Raw genomic sequence first — 19,288 nt, forward strand, 5'->3', positions numbered from 1 at the left:
GTTAGGGGAACGCCGAATACTTTTTTCTGACGCCCGTAGCACGCAAGGTAGACAACATAAGCTATTCTTGTTGGCGTCATTCGAGAGGCCAGTCTTTTGCCTTTCAAACATACCAGGCACATTTGATGAATTCGCATACCGTTAAGCGCACAAACTAAAAATATCAAAGAAGTGACTTTTTCGGCGTTGCCCCGGACTGCGGGGAAAGCCGAAAATGGGAGAAATGATCTACGGAAATGCCGAAATTGATGTTTTGCTATTTTATCTCAAATTTTATCCAGAATTCGTCAAAGCTGACACGCGTTTTAAGAGCTTAAGGACGCTTGGTGCACACTGGAAGTTATAATTGTGTGATATAATAAGAAAAGGCCAGGTAAATCATTCCTTATGGTAACAGGCCGTTGTGTCGGTTAAAAGTGTAATTTGTGTGACTAAAAATACGCGTTGCTATTCTACAGCGGTAAAGTTCACGTAGCGTGCTTTAACGCGCGTAATTGCACGTTTTCGGCATTACCCCAGCCAGCCATACTTTCATTTGCAGGCCCATAACTTTTCAACGTGCTGTATAAATTTCAAATAGGCAGCACACTTATGCAAAGACGTGCTGAAGATTACTTGACCGAATTGGCCAGACAAACGGTACCATAATGAGTAGGAAATGCAGCTTCGAAGACGCATGTAGTACAAAGGAAACGTACCTTGAAAACGCTCTTGGCGCCCTCACAGCCGAAGTATTCCGAATGACGACTGGTAATAAACATGCGATAATTGGTAGTCACTTAAGCTTCAGAGCATCACTGACAGGTGGCATCCATGTCGTACGGTTTTCGAAATATCTCGAATTTCGGCTTTGCCCCAACTCCGGCATTGCCCCAACTTCCCCTAAGCATTATAAACATTGGTCATAATATAAACAAACATTGGTCATTTGTTATATGCCCCATCTTTGGGAAACGAAGGGCTCCCAAAACACAGAACAAGTCCTAGATATAAAAACAGTTCAGTGCATTTCAGAGGTAAGCCGTATGTATTCCATGAAAGTATTGGCTGAGAATCGCTATCGGACACTGGGCCTGCAGTGGCCACGGACAGCTCGTGTCGTACTTTACCCGTGTCCCGTGTACCCGTGTACGTTTCCCGTGTCATTGGCGTCTGATCCGCCGTACCGTAACATTTCTACGTCGTCTTCCCCCAGTCCCGCTGAGCAGTTCGCACTGTCAGCTCACACTCTCAGCTCACTCACAGCTCGCTCTCTCAGCTCACACTGTCAGCTCACACTCTCAGCTCACTGACAGCTCGCTCTCCACAGGCACACAGCAGGTCGGCGGCAATAACCGTGTATTACACACAGAGAGCGGCGTATTACACACAGCGAGCGGTGTATTATACACAGAGAGCGGTGTATTACACACAGAGCGGTGTATTATACACAGAGAGCCGCGGTGTATTACACACAGAGAGCGGTGTATTATACACAGAGAGCGGTGTATTACACATTAAGAGCGGTGTATTATACACAGAGAGCGCCGGACGTTCAGTGGGGTGCGGCCGGCTGGACAGAAGTGCGGACTGTGTGAGCGGCTGTCCCCCCACCAATGTACTGGTTTAGCCATACGCCCACTCTGTATACCGGTATATACAGAGGTCTATGTTTAGCTCACACACCGGTAGGACGTGGTTCGATTCTGTACACTACAGCTGTAGTAGAACTATCACTACGGTAGAACTATCACTACGTTATCACTACATCACTACGAACTATCACTACGTTATGTATACTACTGCTACTCTTTGCTGTGCTGTCTAGGCTACCGAGCTAACTAAGGCAAACGCTGCATACGACATACAGATGTAAAAAATAACACAATACACGATAAACATTAGCACGCTTTCTTAGCCAAGTAATTCAGGAAGATAATCCTGTGCAAAAGCGGAGATCCAGAAGTGCAGCGAAGTGGGCACCCATACGTTTCGGCCTCAGCCCTCAGTTCAGCTTGATAATTACCCGGGGTAGTTTCCTCCACACAGTTCCACACACAGTCGGCGCCTCTCGTCCACTCTCCGTGGTCCACTCACACAGGTACAGACAGTTGGACGCGCGCACATAACACACGTCTGACTAGGATAAAGCTCTGCAATTCTGCTCTCTTTGGTGCGGAGATCGGGTCTATTGGAACCAGTCCCAGAGTCTGGGGTCCAGTTCAGGGTCCAGTCCAGTCCGGGTCCGCGGTGCCACATCCACCGACACGGGTGTCTCAGGTTATGGCAGTGGTGGTCATGTCTTCGATCAGTCAGGTCAGGTCAGGTATGGAAGCACGAAATCGCGCAGCGCAAACCATTTGCTCCTGGCAGGTGCTGGCCGGGTGTGCAACTGCAGCCCCCACCTGACAGATATAAAAGAGCCCACGTGTTTCCCTCGCCACACAGCGGTCACACGGGCAGACCGTCTGACCGCTGACCGCTGACCGCTGACCACTGACCGCTGACCGCTGACCGCTAACCACTGACCGCTGACCACTGACCGCTGACCAGAGATCGCTGACCGCTGACCGCTGACCACTGACCGCTGACCCAGCTTGGCGCCTCCCCGGGAAATCGGGCGACTTCCTGGCGATTTTCGGCTGACTCCCGGGGTATTCCCGGCCGACTCCCGGGCGATTCCCCGCTGACTCCCGGGGTATTTCCGGCCGACTCCCGGGGTATTCCCGGCCGACTCCCGGGGTATTTCCGGCCGACTCCCGGAGTATTTCCGACCGACTCCCAGCTGATTTCCGGTCGACTCTCGGGGTATTTCCGGCCGACTCCCGGGGTATTTCCGGTCGACTCCCGGGGTATTCCCGGCCGACTCCCGGGGTATTCCCGGCCGACTCCCACGACAGAGAGACACAACACGTACACGGACACACACGCACACAAACCCGCTTTAAAAGTTCTCAACCCGTCTCACAGTTCATGCCTCCGCGAACACGTGGCGTGCGCAAAGTCGATAGCTCGGCAATAAGGCCGATTTTGATTGGACAGTGGCACACAGCAGCGCCCCCCCCCCCCCCAGCCGGTGTCCCGGAGAGGGGGGGGGGGCTGTGCGGACCTCAGGGATGGCAGTGACGTATCTCAGAGAGGACGCTCTGACTCTGTCCGCGGCACACTCAAACTCAACTCAACACTCGACACATCGAGTGGCGCCGCCAGACCGGCAGTCGCCGCCGGCGGCGCCTGACCTCGGCTGACCCGCAGTGACCCCAGCTGACCCGCAGTGACCCCAACTGACCCTCAGCGATCTCAGATGACCCGCAGTGACCCCAGCTGACCTCGGCGATCTCAGATGACCCGCCGTGACCTCAGCTAAGTCAGAGATCTCAGATGCCCAGCAGCGAACTCAGATGACCAGTGCAGTGACCTCAGATGACCCGCAGTCGATGCCCCTATTGCAGTGACCGGAGCTGACCCGCAGCTGACCGCTGACCGCTGACCGCTGACCGCTGACCGCTGACCGCTGACCGCTGACAGCCGGTGTCGGTCAGCGCATGTTGCTCTGTATCCAGTCCATGTACTGCGAGACGCGTGTGTAGACTCCCGGCTTGTTCGCCTGCGCACACGAGTCGCCCCACGAGACCACGCCCACCAGCTGGAACCGACCTGCGGAACGGCCAATCAGCAGTCAGTACCGCGGCACTGGGAGGGGCTGACCTGCGGAACCAGCCAACCAGCAGTCAGTACCGCGGCACTGGGAGGGGCTGACCTGCGGAACGGCCAATCAGGGGGCAGCCCGCAGTGACGCAGGTGGAGTACGACCTAAGCAGGCTCCACGAGGATAACCGTCGTATCGAGATTGTGCTGAGTTGACGTACCGTACCAGGGACCGCAATGCATATAATGTTTTTGGGCAATGAATAAACTGCTTGGAAGCTCTGAGCTCACCGATGCAGTGCACGGGAATTCCTTCAAATTGGCCAATTAGGTACGCCGATTCGGTACGGGAGTAACCTGTCTTGTTCTCACGTACCATTTAACTGTCGGGGTATAAAGTAACGTTAGTAAAGTGTCGTGGTCTCAGGTACCGCCTATAAACTGTCGTGGTCTCACGTACCGTCTATCTCTATAGGCTGGCGAGTGGCGGGGCTTTTGTACCGTCCATATATACCGTGTATACTGTACATATAAGCTGTCGGGGTCTTACGTACCGTCAATTTTGCAGGCCAGCGGTCCGCCACTGTCACCCTTACAGGCGTCCACTCCGCCGCGCAGGTACCCGGCGCACATCATTCCTGGAGGGAGAGGAGAGAGTCAGAGACCCAGGTACTCGGCGCACATTACTATCGCCCCCTCCCGCCAACATCAGGGGGAGAGCCAGAGACGGCAGCCACGGAAAAAACCATCCGGGACTAGGCAGAGGCAGAGAGCGAGTGTAGCAAAGCGGCCCAGCGAATGTCGGAGCTTAAGTGAAGATTGTTCCAGATCTCTGTTAGTTTCCCAGCCGCACCCGCTCGGGCCCCTTTAGGTTCCTCGGGCCCTAGCTCTGGCCACCGGGACCTCCCGGGTCCCCGGCACCCAGCTCCGCCCCCCCCCCCCCCCCCCGCCTCCCCCGCGCCCAGCTCCGCGGCCTCCCGGGTCCCCAGCGGTCCCCGGCACCCAGCTGGCGGCCCACCCACCGTCTCCGCTGAAGTGTTTCTTGGTGCCGTAGACGGCGTCCGAAGCGCACTCCTTTTCGGCTATGATGCTGACCATGGCGGCCCGCAGCGAGGTCGACAGGCTGGCGTCGTCGTTAGCTGGGGAGCGGGTCCGCGTCAGTAGGTGCCAGGTGGGCAATGGACCACCGGGGCACCACAAAACAACGCCGTGTGTCGTAATTGAGTACCGGTTGTTATTGAACAGCTGTAACTGATGGTTGAGTTAGTCTCTCGTTATAACTTAAAACGTTCAGTACCTATGATTTTACTTCTGGTTTTTACAGTAGTTTCGGCAAGCTAAGCAGCAGTTCCCCACCCCTAGCTGATTAGACCCCCCGCTTCTGGTCCATCAGTTCAGTGCTCCCCACTCACAGTCCAGTGTTCCCCCGCTCACAGTCCAGCGATCCCCCACTCACAGTCCAGTGCTCCCCACTCACAGTCCAGTGTTCCCCCGCTCACAGTCCAGCGATCCCCCACTCACAGTCCAGTGTTCCCCGCTCACAGTCCAGTGTTCCCCCGCTCACAGTCCAGCGATCCCCCACTCACAGTCCAGTGTTCCCCGCTCACAGTCCAGTGTTCCCCCACTCACAGTCCAGTGTTCCCCACTCCTGGTCCGTCAGTCCAGCGATCCCCCACTCACAGTCCAGTGTTCCCCCACTTACAGTCCGGTGTTCCCCACTCCTGGTCCGTCAGTCCAGCGATCCCCCACTCACAGTCCAGTGTTCCCCCACTCCGGGTCCAGTGTTCCCCACTCCCGGTCCAGTGTTCCCCCACTCACAGTCCAATGTTCCCCCGCTCACAGTCCAGTGTTCCTCCACTCCTGGTCCGTCAGTCCATGTCCCCCACTCCTGGTCCGTCAGTCCAGTGTTCCCCACCCCCAGTCCAGTGTTCCCCCGCTCACAGTCCAGCGTTCCCCCACTCACGGTCCAGCGTTCCCCCACTCCCAGTCCAGTGCTCCCCCACTCACGGTCCATGAGTCCCCAGCCGGTGACGACACACTCGGTTCCCGGCCGCGGCACGCTCGCCTCCGGCAGACACACCGGCCGCGTCTTCTCGTTGTAGGTCGACTGCTTCCGCAGGTTGGGCCGCAGCTTCAGCAGGGCGATGTCGTGCTTCTTGGTCGCTGCAATCACACGCCCGGGTCAGCCGGGACCGCCTGCCGATCGGCACGACAGCGTGCAGCGCGAAAGCCTATGTTTCACCTGTGTAACTAATTTGACACGCCGGGAACTGCGATGTGACCGTTGAGGCGGCCATCTCGTAGATCAGGCGTCAACGTAACGGTCCAGAGAGCCTCAGCCCCGCACACGTGGGCCACTGCGACCGATTCGGACGGCGCTCTGGTCTAGTAACTGTGAGGGCCAGTGCAGGAGGTGGTCAGCAGAGACACCTGGGATCTGAGGGTGGCGGACTCTCCAGTTCAGGACTGAGCAGGGTGGCGGACTGCCCAGTCCGGACCGGCCGGAGGGTGGCGGACTGCCCAGTCCGGACCGGCCGGAGGGTGTCGACGGCTTCTCACCTCGGTTGTAGCCCGGGTGGACGAGGATCTTCTCGATGAAGAAGGTCGACTCGAGCGGGTCGAGGTTGGCCAGGTCGTGGTCCCCCAGGATGACCATGTAGTCGTCCTTGCTGCAGAACGAGGAGGCTCGGTCAGCGCGCTCGGCGACAGTGCAGGAGGCACAGGAGGGGGCTCCGGCGCCGGCGCCGTCCGACTCTCCACACACCATGCGGCGCCACAGAGCGTCACAGGGCGGCCAACTGGCCGGCGCCGCTATCGCCGAGCTCCGCATTACGCCGGATCGAAATACACATGAACGAAAAATAAAATTTACTTTACTGTTACGATGAATTTCACTCAGGGGGTTATGGAAAACAGTATAGGGTTCCGACTTCCGCAGCCGGAGTCGTCTCGTCTACTGAGGCGGGGGCGGGGGCGGGGGACGGGGCGGGGGTGTCTGCCGCATCCGCTCCCGCCCGCCGCTCTGCGCAGGGGAGTACCGACTTTTGTGACCAGTCCCAGTGGGGGTACTGACTTGTGCGTGACCACGCAGTGCGCGGCGGTGAGGATGTACTGCTGAGAGATGACGGCGCCGCCGCACTGGTGGGTCCGGTAGCCGTCCTGCAGAACCTTGATCTCCGCCTGCCGACACACCGTGCGGACGGTCAGCTACCAGACTCACTATGCACTACACACTACACAGTCAGACGGACAGACGGGTTAGTTAGCCAGACGGACCAACAGATGGTATCATGGTAAGACGGCGAGAAAAGCGGTCAGGTGGATAGACGAATAGCTAAACAGATGGTAAAACGGTTATGAAACCGGCACTGACCCGCCATTGACCTGCCACTAACCTGACCTAACCTTATCTGAGCCGCCACCGACCCAACATTGACTAGACGTTGACCCGATCTGACCAGCCACTGACCCGCCACTGACCCAGCCCGCCACTGATCTGCCACTGACCTGACCTGACCCGCCACTGGCCTTACCTGACCCACCACTGACTCAGCACGGACCTGACCTGACTCGCCAATAATCCACCACTGACTCGTCACTGACCTCCCAATGAGCTGACCTGATCTGACCTGCCCGGCCACTGACCTGCCAGGGGAAGGCGCCGTAGGCCACTGACCTGCCAGGGGAAGGCGCCGTAGGGCACCTCGCTGCCGCCTACGATCCGGGTGGTGGCCACCAGTTTCCGCGGCGGCATGTAGAAGACGGGCTGGCTGCCGCAGCGGCCGCCGCCGGCCGACTTGGTCAGCCCGGGCGCCATCATATGGCCCGCCTGGCGACGGCGCCTGCAGCCACAGGGCACCGGTCAGAGAGCTGCCACAGGTCAGAGCGGTCAGTGCTGCCAGCCTGCCACAGGTCAGAGCGGTCTCAGGTCAGAGCGGTCAGAGCGGTCACAGGTCAGCGGTCGCCGGTCAGAGCTGTCACAAGTCACCGTCCAGAGCTGATTTGAGGGTGGACGGCACGGACCGTGGGGACCCGTTGGCGGCCGGAGAGCCGGCCGGGAGGGGCAGTCCGTGCCAGAGGCGGATCCAGCTCAGAGTTTTTTTTTTTTGGGGGGGGGGGCAAACCATAACAATTTATCGATTCTTTCCATGCATCGTCCATAGGCGTAATGTTAAAATTATGCCGTTTGGGGGGCAAATGCCCATTTTGCCCCCTGGATCCGCCACTGGTCCGTGCACCACGCAGCGCCGTGTTCGGCCGACGTGCCCTAGGTAGCACGTCTACGTACCGTCGTGTCCGTCCGGTGTGCGCCGCTTCAGAGCCGGGTGGCTGCTCAGAGGCCGCAGAGCTGTCCAGGAGGTCCAGGTACCGGGCCGACCGCGTCCCACTGGACTCTGAGGGGCAGGCACTGCTGTCAGAGGGGTCACTGGACTCTGAAGGGCAGACACTGCTGTCAGAGGGGTTACTGGACTCTGAGGGGCAGACACTGCTGTCAGAGGGGTCACTGGACTCTGAGGGACAGGACAGACACTGCTGTCAGAGGGGTCACTGGACTCTGAGGGAGACACTGCTGTCAGAAGGAGGGGTCATTGGACTCTGAGGGGCAGACACCACGGTCAGAGGGGTCACTGGACTCTGAGGGGCAGACACTGCTGTCAGGGGGAGAGGTCACTGGACTCTGAGGGACAGACACTGCTGTCAGAGGGGTCACTGGACTCTGAGGGACAGACACTGCTGTCAGGGGGAGAGGTCACTGGACTCTGAGGGACAGACACTGCTGTCAGAGGGGTCACTGGACTCTGAGGGACAGGCACGTTGAACACTACCAGTCGGCTGGTTCGGCTGGTGACGTCACGTTCTGACAGTGCCCCCCCCCCCCCGCCGGACGGTGCCCTATCCCCCCCCCCCCACCGGACGGTGCCCGCGGCCGGACTAAGTTCGTCCCTGAGGGCCGCCGGCCGATCGCCCCGAGTCCTCATTGGTGGAGCCGGCGGCGAGCCTCCGCTATCTGCACGCCGATTGGTGGAACCGGAGACGAGCCTCCGTTCTCTGCACGGTCATTGGTGGAGCCGGGGCTGCCTGACTGCATTGCTATGATGGACAGCTGAGACCGTAAGCTCAGTTATGGGGGAGGGGAGGGAGGAGGGTGGAAGGGCGGGGGGCTCTCACTCATTAGAAACACCCCCTCCCGTGGCGATAATTGTCTATAGGCTGAGCCGTCTTAGACGGAGCTGCCTGGTTATTGTAGCGATGGGGCCCCGTTCAGTAGTAGTACTTAGGATACTTGGTTCAGACAACGGAGGCAGCCTGTTCTCCAATTGTAGGTACACGGTACAGAGGCCAGCTTTACCAACAGAAAAATAGTCGCCTGCCGGAATTTTTTGCCTAAAGACCGCTTCACACACAGAGCGTAACCAGTAAAGCATCATCCGCTTACATGCCCATCGCGTTTAGGCTCCCTATGTGAAGCGGTCTTTAGGCAAAAAAAAAATCCGCCAGCCGTCAGGCGGCTATTTTTCTGTTGGTAAAGCTGGCCTCAGGTTATCCCATCCCAACTATACCTACATTGCTCAGCTCCCGCAGTGTATGTACGCTGACACACCGCGACGTCTCTGGCCGCCGTCTGCGCGGTGTCACGTGACTGGCTGCTCTGGGCCGCGGCTGTGTCACGTGATCGTCTGTGGTTGCTCTGTCTGTGCAGACCTGCAACATTGCAACTGCAGCCGGCCGGCCAGTAGCCGAACATACTGCACCCGGGGGCCGTGCACGCTGCACGCTGCACGCTGCACACTGCACGGTGCCGTCCCGGGGGGGGGGGGGGGGTACAGGCCGGACTCCGCCTGCCTTTTGGAGGAGGGAGGACGGCAGGTGGCTATCGTGCGATCAGGGGGAGAGGCCAGTATCTGTTTTGTCATTAGGGGCAGGGCACGGGCGGTGTTTCGGGTCTGCCGTTATCTTGTAACCAACAAATTCCTTGGATGTGGTTTTGTCCAAATTTATCGTGGCATAACCACAGAGTGGGACTGAAACAGCTGCTAGTGAGCGCAACAACAGAAAACGATCACCTCGATTTAAACCGTTAAATAACTAAAATGATCAGTAACCAACGAGCGAAGCGAGGACGCCGAATTCGACTTAGTTTGTCCTTATATTTCCCCTCGAAGAACGGAGCTCCCAGTTCCCACCATTAGATCAAATTAATTAGATTAAACCAATTAGATCAGAACCATTAAATTAGATCAACCCCATTAAATTAGACCCGTTGAATCAGACCCATTTAACCAGACTAACAGACCTATTAGGTAAATCCGACCAATTAATCAGACTTATTACATCGAGCAGTAATCGCCACGCACTTTCAGAATGTGGATCGCTCATGATTGTTCAATACAATACAATACAATACAATACAATACAGAGCCGTTAGATCAGATCCATTTGATCTGATCCATTAACTCAGACCCGTAATATCTTCAGTTTGTTTTGTTTTGTTTTGTTTTGTTTTGTTTTGTTTTGTTTTGTTTTGTTTTGTTTTGTTTTGTTTTGTTTTGTTTTGTTTTGTTTTGTTTTGTTTTGTTTTGTTTTATTGGAGGCTGGAGCCACTTTTTCTGCCAGAAAAGGCCATTACAGACAGACATACAGATATGTACGTACACATTTATGCATTGCTGCATGGATCCGAGAAAGTAGATCTCAGATCTCAGATCTGTGGATCTTGATCTGGGATACAATGGGATCCTAGCTCGCGCTCTTTTATATGTTTGGAGTGTAGTCATTGGGACCATAAACACTATTCTTTTTGTTTAGAAATCCGATAAGATCAGGATCAGCTCACTCACTTTTTGTCGGGTTTTGTGTCTCTCATTGACGTGAAATCATATGAAAACATGGCTTATAAACAGGTCGCATAAGCTGGGATCCAATCCACTCATATCATAGATCCCTGTTCTTGTTTTGTCGTCAGATCCTATGAGTAATGAGATCATACCTACACCTAAGATATATCTATTTTCTTAGTGGGATCCAAAGGGATCATATAGAGGACTCACCGTCCCTCGACCGATGGTCTGGTGGAGGCGCCGGCCCAGTATAGTGGGTGCCGGCCCAGGGCAGTGGGGGCCGGCCCAGGGCAGTGGGCGCCGACCCAGGGCAGTGGGTGCCGGCCCAGGACAGTGGGTGCCGGCCGCGCCGGTGCCCCGCCGTCTGCACCGCAGTGCCAGCCCAGTGTCACGTGACTCATCAGCCCCCGGCCCATCCGCGCAGTGTTGTAGCACGGCCGACCATGTGACCTTGCCGAGCCGGCAACTACTACCGGCCGGTGACGGGGTCGGCTGGAAGGGGTGGGGGAGGCGGGGGGGGGGGGGGGGGGGGGGTGCCGCGGCCTCATTAGCCCAGGGCCGGGCCGGGTCGGAGAGGGGGGAGGAGGGAGGGAGGGGGTAATGAGACACTGGCAGGTGATTTGGGCGGCTCATCGTTATCACCATCCTGAGCCCCGCTTACCCAGTATTGTTTTTTTTTGCATGCGCAAATCGCAAAGTACGTGCGCGAATTCGGTGCGCCGCAGTAGCTGTCCATAACTCTGCGCGGCGGCCGGGCGCCGCCGGGCGCCTGCTATTGCGGATGTGTGGATGCAGCGCGCGACACGAGTCTGCACCGCGAGAAGGGGTGGGGTGGGGACTGCACGCAGAGGATGGCAGTCACAGACAGTGGCGTGCCCTCAATACCAGGGAGATGGACGGGGAGGGACAGCAAGATGTCCCCCGTGACCGACGGCGGTATATGCTGGGCGCCGGCACTCGCACATAGGTTACACTGGGTGGGCAGTGGTGCGCTGGTCAGAGGTGCTGCTATACCCTGACCGGTGACCCTGGTCCATGACCCTGACCGCTGCCGTGCTGTCGAGGGCCACACCGGTCCGCTGTCGCGGCGTTCCCATCGATAAGACACGAAAGGGGCCACGCCGGGCCGGTCCGGGTGGCGCCGGGCCCGTGTCAGCTCCGGGGCCGGCTGCAGAGCGCGTCTGTGACTCTGTACGGAGACAGGTGTACCTATCGTCTGTCCGGAGACGGGTGTATCGTCTGTCCGGACTCGGAGACAGGTGCTGTGTCTGTCCTGAGATAGGACCGTGTTCCGCCCACCCTGGTGGCACGTGCCGGGATGGAGGACACGGGGAGGGGAGGACACGGGGAGGGAGGGGAGGGGTGGGGTCACTCACCGGCCGGAAGGGAGCGTCGGTACGAGGTCCAGCGGTCACCCAGGGCACTCCGCTCGCCCTCCGACGTGTGGATTTGACACCGGCTGTAGAGGCCGTGGTGGCTGAAGCCCTGGCAGCCCGGCGAGTTGTCGCACAGCTTGGCGCACTGGAACACAACACAGCGGTGACACGACACAACAGTGACACAACACAGCAGTGACGGGAACACCATACGGCAGTGAAACGACACAGCAGTGACCGGAACACAGCAGTGACTAGAACACGACACAATAGTGACCGGAACACAGCAGTGACCGGAACACGACGCAGCAGTGACACGACGCAGCAGTGGCCGGAACACGACACGGCACAGCAGTGGCGGGCTGGTAGTAGAGTTCTGCACGGCTGCAATTTTCCACAGCCTAGCCGCCCCGCAGCCGTGGCTCCACAGCCACAGCCGCCCACAGCCGTGGCAAACTGTGGGCAGCCAGCCGTCAGCCGGCCGTGGATACTTTCAATGAAATGCAACCAAATAGTATATAATAAGTTGTTTTTAGTTGAAACATATAGCCAAAAGCACATTGCAATGGGCTATAGATTCTCAAGCTCATGAAGCATCATAGGTTGTGTGGTTGTGGTTGTGGTTGTGGTTGTGTATCTGGCTTTAGGCCGAAGGCCTGAAGCCTGATGCGCATCGCATGCCTACACAAGCCCTTGCAAGGGGTTAAGAAAGATGGGTAGGTAGGTACCTACATCAACAGAAAACATAAACAACGAACCAGAATAGAAGCACTAGCAGTGTAGACATCTAATGCCAAATCCTGAAGCATGGTTGTGGGACAGAAAAACAGACCCTGATGCTTTTCATTATCAATGTTAGGTATGGAAAATGAAACTGAATTTGATGGACTGTCAAACAGTGATTGTCTAGTCAAAACTCTTGCTTCTTTCTTACCTTACATATTTTATGGGGTGTATATGCCAGGCTTGAAGCAGCCTTCTGAGCAAGTCTCAAATTAATTTGATATGCAAGGCATCAAAACACTAGTGAGCATCCAAGAAAGAAAAACATTCATCTATTTTGATTTTTCCAAATAATGATCTTCGCTCAAATCCCCAAGGACGTGCGAGCCACAATTGCCTCTTTCAATCAAAAATTTTACTTGAGTTTTTAATGACGTCAATAGCAAAGAAGTGGAAATTAATTGTTTTGTGTCACTATGAACAGCCATAAAAATTATAATTAATAAATAATAATGCTATACAGTTAAAAACTTGCTCTCAAACAAAGAATAATTATCAAATTTTTACATTTTCAGAAAAAGACGTCATTTTATCAGTAAAGTCAACAGCTCGCGTAAGAAATATTGTGTTCAGGGTTTTCACCGTCATATGAATTACGTGTTCAGGGTTTTCACTATCATGTGAATTATTAACCGTAAGTAAGGTTCATGCTCACTAATAATCTAATTCCATTGGCTTCGTTGATCAGCATTTTCTGTTAGCGGTCACTCACACACCAGTTAGAACATAAAGCGCCAGTTTTATATTATGTAATTGGACTTGCCGAAAATCCAGAAATACATCTAAGAGTTATTTTAGATAATATTTTATGAAGCCTTTACCTGCCTTTACGTAAGGCGTGATTTCTTTTTCTATTACCTGAAAGAATTATTGAACGCTCGTCTTCAATAGCTGTATAAGGTGCTCTCCTAATGACCAGGTGAGATTGATTTGAGAGGGATGTGACAATGCAACATGTTTGCATTTTCTGAAACTGTCAAGCTCTTGATGATGAAGGAACAATTGGTACCTATAATTAGTGTTCTGTACCAGAGTGCAAACTCCCCTACAGCAAATGGTAAAACCATTACAGGTTTTCAAAGGCTTCACCACTTTCAATGTTGCTGGGCATCCTTTGCATGATTTTTACAGGCAAGACTGCTTATCAGAATGTAAGATTAGGGATTTAAAATTTTTATATTTGGGTACTTAAGATTGAGCTTGAAATCTCACAGCCGTGGCCACAGCCGTAGCCGTGATCTTGGAGATATTTGCAGCCGCCCCGGCCCACAGCCGTGGGGCTGCAGCCAGCCGCGGCTGCAGCCGGCCGGTGCAGACCTCTAGCTGGTAGGCACGGCGCCGCGCTGATGAAACCCGCCTGGCAGGGGGCTGATCTGATTATCAGACAGACACAGATATGTTCTTTTGTTGCACGCATAGAGCGCCGTCCCGAGGGTCTATATCTTTTGCGGCACACCTGAATTTCCTCTTGCGTAGGTGCTAGAGAGAATCCAGTGTTGCCACTCGGTGGCTGGCAGGTCGACGCTGAGCTGTTCCTGAAATGGGCCGATTGTGCAACAGTGTCCGTGCAGTCCCGGCGGCCCGTTAATGAGATGGTGATCAGAGTCCGGTCCGGAGTCCCGGTCCGGAGCTGACCGCAGCCCGGTCCGGAACTCACCGCAGCCCGGTCCGGAACTGAGCGCAGCCCGGTCCGGAGCTGACCGCAGCCCGGTCCGCAACTCACCGCAGCCCGGTCCGGAGCTGACCACAGCTCGGTCCGGAGCTGACCGCAGCCCGGTCCGGAGCTGACCACAGCCCGGTCCGGAGCTGACCGCAACCCGGTCCGGAACTGACCGGTGCCCTGGCTCGGCTCCCTGTGAGTCGCCCGCGGCGCCGAGCCGCGGGCCGGCAGCTCAGCTCATCTGTCCATGTGTCGCCCCCAGCGGCTCATGTGTCGCCCCCTATCTGTCCACGTGTCGCCCTTCAGCTGCCCGCATGTCACCCTCAGCTGTCCACGTGTCGCCCTCAGCTGTCCATGTCTCCCTCAGCTGTATATGTGTTTCCCCTCCCCTTATCTGTTCATGTGTGGCCCCTCAGCTGCCCATGTGTCGCTCGCCCCTTAGCCGTCCATGTGTCGCCCCTCAGCTGTCTGCACTTGTCGCCCCTCAGCTGTCTGCACGTGTCGCCCCCTCACCGTAACTCACCGCTGCGGCGCTCATGGACATCCAGATGAGACCGGTGGACGCCAGAGCCTCGTCCGTCTTCGTGTAGAGCGGCAGCGCCTTATCTGAGAACCGACACCGGCCAGCCATCAGACAGATACCGAACAGCAGGCAAATATTGAACACACCGTGATGCCTTAAAAAAACAATCTACATACCAATATAAGCTCCCTCGATCCTCTACGGTAACTGAACTAGAAACAGTTGGTCGCTTATCACACGGTGTGTGTCCTAGAACGTGTTTTGGTGACCGGTCAGCCTGAGAGTGTGTCAAGCACCATGAGAGCCAGGGTCAGACAGCGGCACGGTCAGCAGATCCCCGCGCCACTCACCACAGTACTGTTCGTCCCAGCCGGAGGCGCAAGAGGTGATGCCGTCGCAGAAGGCCCTGGGCGAGACACACCTGAGAAAGGACCGGTACACGTGAGAAATAGGTACCCGAGGAAGGGCGGGGGCACGCGAGGCACACATAAGAAAGGTCAGGGCCCGTCCTGTCCCTCACATCACACCCCGTCCTGTCCCTCGCACCCCTCCTGTCCCTCACATCACACCCCTCCCGTCCTGTCCCTCACATCACACCCCTCCTGTCCCGTCCTGTCCCTCACATCACACCCCTCCCGTTCCGTCCTGCCCCTCACCGTGCTCGGTGGTGTTTCCGCAGAGGTAGGCCAGGGCGTCCCTCACACCCCTCCTGTCCTGTCCTCCCTCACACCCCTCCCGTCCCGTCGGCCGTCCCTCACCTGTGCTCGGTGGTGTTTCCGCAGAGGTAGGACAGGGCGTCCCTCACACCCCTCCCGTCCCGTCGGCCGTCCCTCACCTGTGTTCGGTGGTGTTTCCGCAGAGGTAGGACAGGGCGTCCCTCACACCCCTCCCGTCCTGTCCCTCACCTGTGCTCGGTGGTGTTTCCGCAGAGGTAGGAGAGGGCGTCCCGACACCGCTCCACGGCTCCGTCGTCGGCCGTCCCTCACCTGTGTTCGGTGGTGTTTCCGCAGAGGAAGGACAGGGCGTCCCTCACACCCCTCCCGTCCTGTCCCTCACCTGTGCTCGGTGGTGTTTCCGCAGAGGAAGGACAGGGCGTCCCTCACACCCCTCCCGTCCTGTCCCTCACCTGTGCTCGGTGGTGTTTCCGCAGAGGTAGGACAGGGCGTCCCTCACACCCCTCCCGTCCTGTCCCGTCCCTCACCTGTGCTCGGTGGTGTTTCCGCAGAGGTAGGAGAGGGCGTCCCGACACCGCTCCACGGCTCCGTCGTCGGCCGTCCCTCACCTGTGTTCGGTGGTGTTTCCGCAGAGGAAGGACAGGGCGTCCCTCACACCCCTCCCGTCCTGTCCCTCACCTGTGCTCGGTGGTGTTTCCGCAGAGGTAGGACAGGGCGTCCCTCACACCCCTCCCGTCCTGTCCCGTCCCTCACCTGTGTTCGGTGGTGTTTCCGCAGAGGTAGGAGAGGGCGTCCCTCACACCCCTCCTGTCCCATCCCTCACCTGTGCTCGGTGGTGTTTCCGCAGAGGTAGGAGAGGGCGTCCCGACACCGCTCCACGGCTCCGTCGTCGGCCGTCCCTCACCTGTGTTCGGTGGTGTTTCCGCAGAGGAAGGACAGGGCGTCCCTCACACCCCTCCTGTCCCGTCCCTCACCTGTGCTCGGTGGTGTTTCCGCAGAGGTAGGAGAGGGCGTCCCGACACCGCTCCACGGCTCCGTCGTCGGCCGTCCCTCACCTGTGCTCGGTGGTGTTTCCGCAGAGGTAGGAGAGGGTGTCCCGACACCGCTCCACGGCTCCGTCGTCGGCCTCACCTGTGCTCGGTGGTGTTTCCGCAGAGGTAGGAGAGGGCGTCCCGGCACCGCTCCACGGCTCCGTCGTCGGCCGTCCCTCACCTGTGTTCGGTGGTGTTTCCGCAGAGGAAGGACAGGGCGTCCCTCACACCCCTCCCGTCCTGTCCCTCACCTGTGTTCGGTGGTGTTTCCGCAGAGGTAGGACAGGGTGTCCCGACACCGCTCCTGTCCTGTCCCTCACCTGTGCTCGGTGGTGTTTCCGCAGAGGAAGGACAGGGCGTCCCTCACACCCCTCCCGTCCCGTCCCGTCCCTCACCTGTGCTCGGTGGTGTTTCCGCAGAGGTAGGACAGGGCGTCCCGACACCGCTCCTGTCCTGTCCCTCACCTGTGCTCGGTGGTGTTTCCGCAGAGGTAGGACAGGGCGTCCCTCACACCCCTCCCGTCCCGTCCCTCACCTGTGCTCGGTGGTGTTTCCGCAGAGGTAGGACAGGGCGTCCCTCACACACCTCCCGTCCCGTCCCTCACCTGTGTTCGGTGGTGTTTCCGCAGAGGTAGGACAGGGCGTCCCTCACACCCCTCCCGTCCCGTCCCTCACCTGTGCTCTGTGGTGTTTCCGCAGAGGTAGGAGAGGGCGTCCCGACACCGCTCCACGGCTCCGTCGTCGGCCCCGTACGTCACGAAGCGGGCGCGGCTGGCTTCGGCGGCCGTGATGCCTGACAAAAGAGACGCAGACTGAGCTCATCGCCCTGTACGGAGCCGTAGAACAGAGCTGGCACGCCCTGTACGGACATGTAGTGCATACCGCCAGCAGAGCTGCCAGCTGGCCCGCCCTGTACGGACCCGTAGCGGTATACGGAGCAGAGCTAGCACGCCCTGTACGGACCCGTAGCGGTAGGTATATGGAGCCGAGCTGCACGCCCTGTACGGAGCAGACAGAGCCACTGGTGTACGGAGCAGGACTGACACACGCACCGCACAACAGCCGGCGTCCAGCAGCGGCCGACTTCATAAAGCTTGGTAGCATTTTACATCAGAGAACGTTCTGTCGTTTAAAGCCTCATGGACGTTCCAGTCCTTCTCCTCCACGCCTGAACCCCCTGTTCCGGGCTGGACGGTCACCCTCCTCCCATGCCGAAATGGCCTACCCAAAAAAACATTAGAGCGTATTTTACACATTAAGAAACTACGCTATTTAACCCTATTCCTGGCGGGCTCCGCCGGGACAAGAAACTGGCGGGGGGGGGGGGGGGCCGATTCGGCCCCCCCTGAGATCTCGAGAACGAAGCAAGATAGCGACAAGCGGTAAACGGCATCGGATACGCACGGCCAAGATCTACAATTTTTACTAAGGTCATTTTCAGGTCAGGTCAAAGATGACGTCACAGGGGTCGAAAAAGTCAAAATGGCGGCGCTAGATATGGAGAGAGTTTTTCTCGAATAACTTTCGAATTAGTCAAGATAGGAACAAACTAAGGGCATCATCGTGATCCTCTCGTCAATCCGCATCGAATGATATATATGTTGACCTCGAAAGGTCAAGGTCAAAGGTTGACCTCAGGTCACGTGACCTCGAGGTCATCATGTATATCATTCGATGCGTCTTGACGAGCTGAACACAATGAGACCATCCACGCGTCTGTATCTTGTTCCTGTACGGAGTTATTGGCCAAAAACCTTTGGTGACCTTTGATGACGTCACATGACCTCACAGCTGCCCAACAGCAAAACAGACCTCAAGGTAGTGAAGGTTGATCGTATATGAAGTCATGTATGGTATATGGGGCCATTCCGACCCGTTTTAGTGGTAAAAACAGGGAGTTGATTTTTCCCCCATTGACTTATAATGGGGAGGTCGCGAAATTGACCTGACCTTAGGTCACCGATATCAAAATTCCGAGATATACAAATTGCACATACTGGTCTCCTAACTAAACCCTGAAGAGAAGAAATTGATCGGTCAAAAACTCTAGCTCTGGCGTGATTGCAAACTTTTCTGAGGTAGGGTCACCAAACCGCCTCTGGTGACCTGACCTGAGGTCAGATCAACTCAAAATTTTCAGACATGTTGCGTAGAAGCCTTTTAGGAAAAGTCAGAAAATTTGAGCTTCCTAGCTCAACGCGTTTGGGAGAAATAACCAAAAAACCTCAGGGGGGGCTCCTGAAGCCCCCCCGCCAGGAATAGGGTTAAAAGTGGCCGTGGTTTTATTTGGTTCGAAGAACGTCCAATATGCCAATTGTATGGCTTCGTTTGTTTTGGACTGTATTTTACCACAGCCACTACTCAACCCGCGCTGAGCGACGTTTTGACGACCCCGCAGGTTTTTACCAAATATCTATTTAAAAAAACGGCGGCGCGCAGCACCACCGTTTTTGGCACCCCTTCTTATATTTTCCCTGCACATGTAAAAATTCAGACCCTGGTCGTTCAAGGTCAGGTCAACAGGTCACGTCAAGCACCTAACCTTACCTTAGAAAAAGTTAAAAGGCTCGCCAAAGCTACATCGACTGGACGATCGTGTTGAAACTTTCAGTGATTGATAAAACTAACCGTACCTACCTATTTATGAACTGTACATATCTTGGAATTTTGATATATGTGACCTAAGATGGACAATTTTACGACACTTCCTAATAAGCCAATAGGAGACAAATTGAAATGCGCCTCTTTTGGACACAAGTCAAACTAAACACCCTCA

At 56.4% G+C, this 19,288-nt stretch overlaps 1 protein-coding gene across 1 annotated transcript; it reads right to left on the reverse strand.

The window, feature by feature from the left end:
• Positions 1-1,321: 1,321 nt before the first annotated feature.
• Positions 1,322-17,601, reverse strand: LOC122372677 (serine protease 33-like). The gene is made up of 13 exons (XM_043350189.1): positions 17,565-17,601; positions 17,188-17,305; positions 15,159-15,229; positions 14,809-14,891; positions 11,843-11,987; positions 7,916-8,021; positions 7,304-7,469; positions 6,701-6,807; positions 6,187-6,296; positions 5,635-5,790; positions 4,650-4,766; positions 4,182-4,265; positions 1,322-3,636 (listed from the first exon to the last, which is right to left on the reverse strand). The coding sequence occupies exons 1-13, from the start codon at positions 17,599-17,601 to the stop codon at positions 3,518-3,520; spliced, it is 1,419 nt and encodes a 472-aa protein (XP_043206124.1). The 3' UTR covers positions 1,322-3,517.
• Positions 17,602-19,288: the final 1,687 nt, after the last annotated feature.

Source organism: Amphibalanus amphitrite, unplaced genomic scaffold (assembly GCF_019059575.1).
Source record: "Amphibalanus amphitrite isolate SeventyFive unplaced genomic scaffold, NRLGWU_Aamphi_draft 001385F_arrow, whole genome shotgun sequence".
NCBI classification, from domain to species: Eukaryota; Metazoa; Arthropoda; class Thecostraca; order Balanomorpha; family Balanidae; genus Amphibalanus; species Amphibalanus amphitrite.

Bases quoted from the DNA above. Each gene is read 5' to 3' on its own strand.
- LOC122372677 (XM_043350189.1), bottom strand. From the start codon at position 17,601: ATGAAGTCGGCCGCTGCTGGACGCCGGCTGTTGTGCG. The intron at 17,306-17,564 runs GTGCGTGTGTCA...CTCTTTTGTCAG, and splicing joins TGGACGCCGGCTGTTGTGCG to GCATCACGGCCGCCGAAGCC. The intron at 7,470-7,915 runs GTACGTAGACGT...CTGTGGCTGCAG, and splicing joins CACACCGGACGGACACGACG to GCGCCGTCGCCAGGCGGGCC.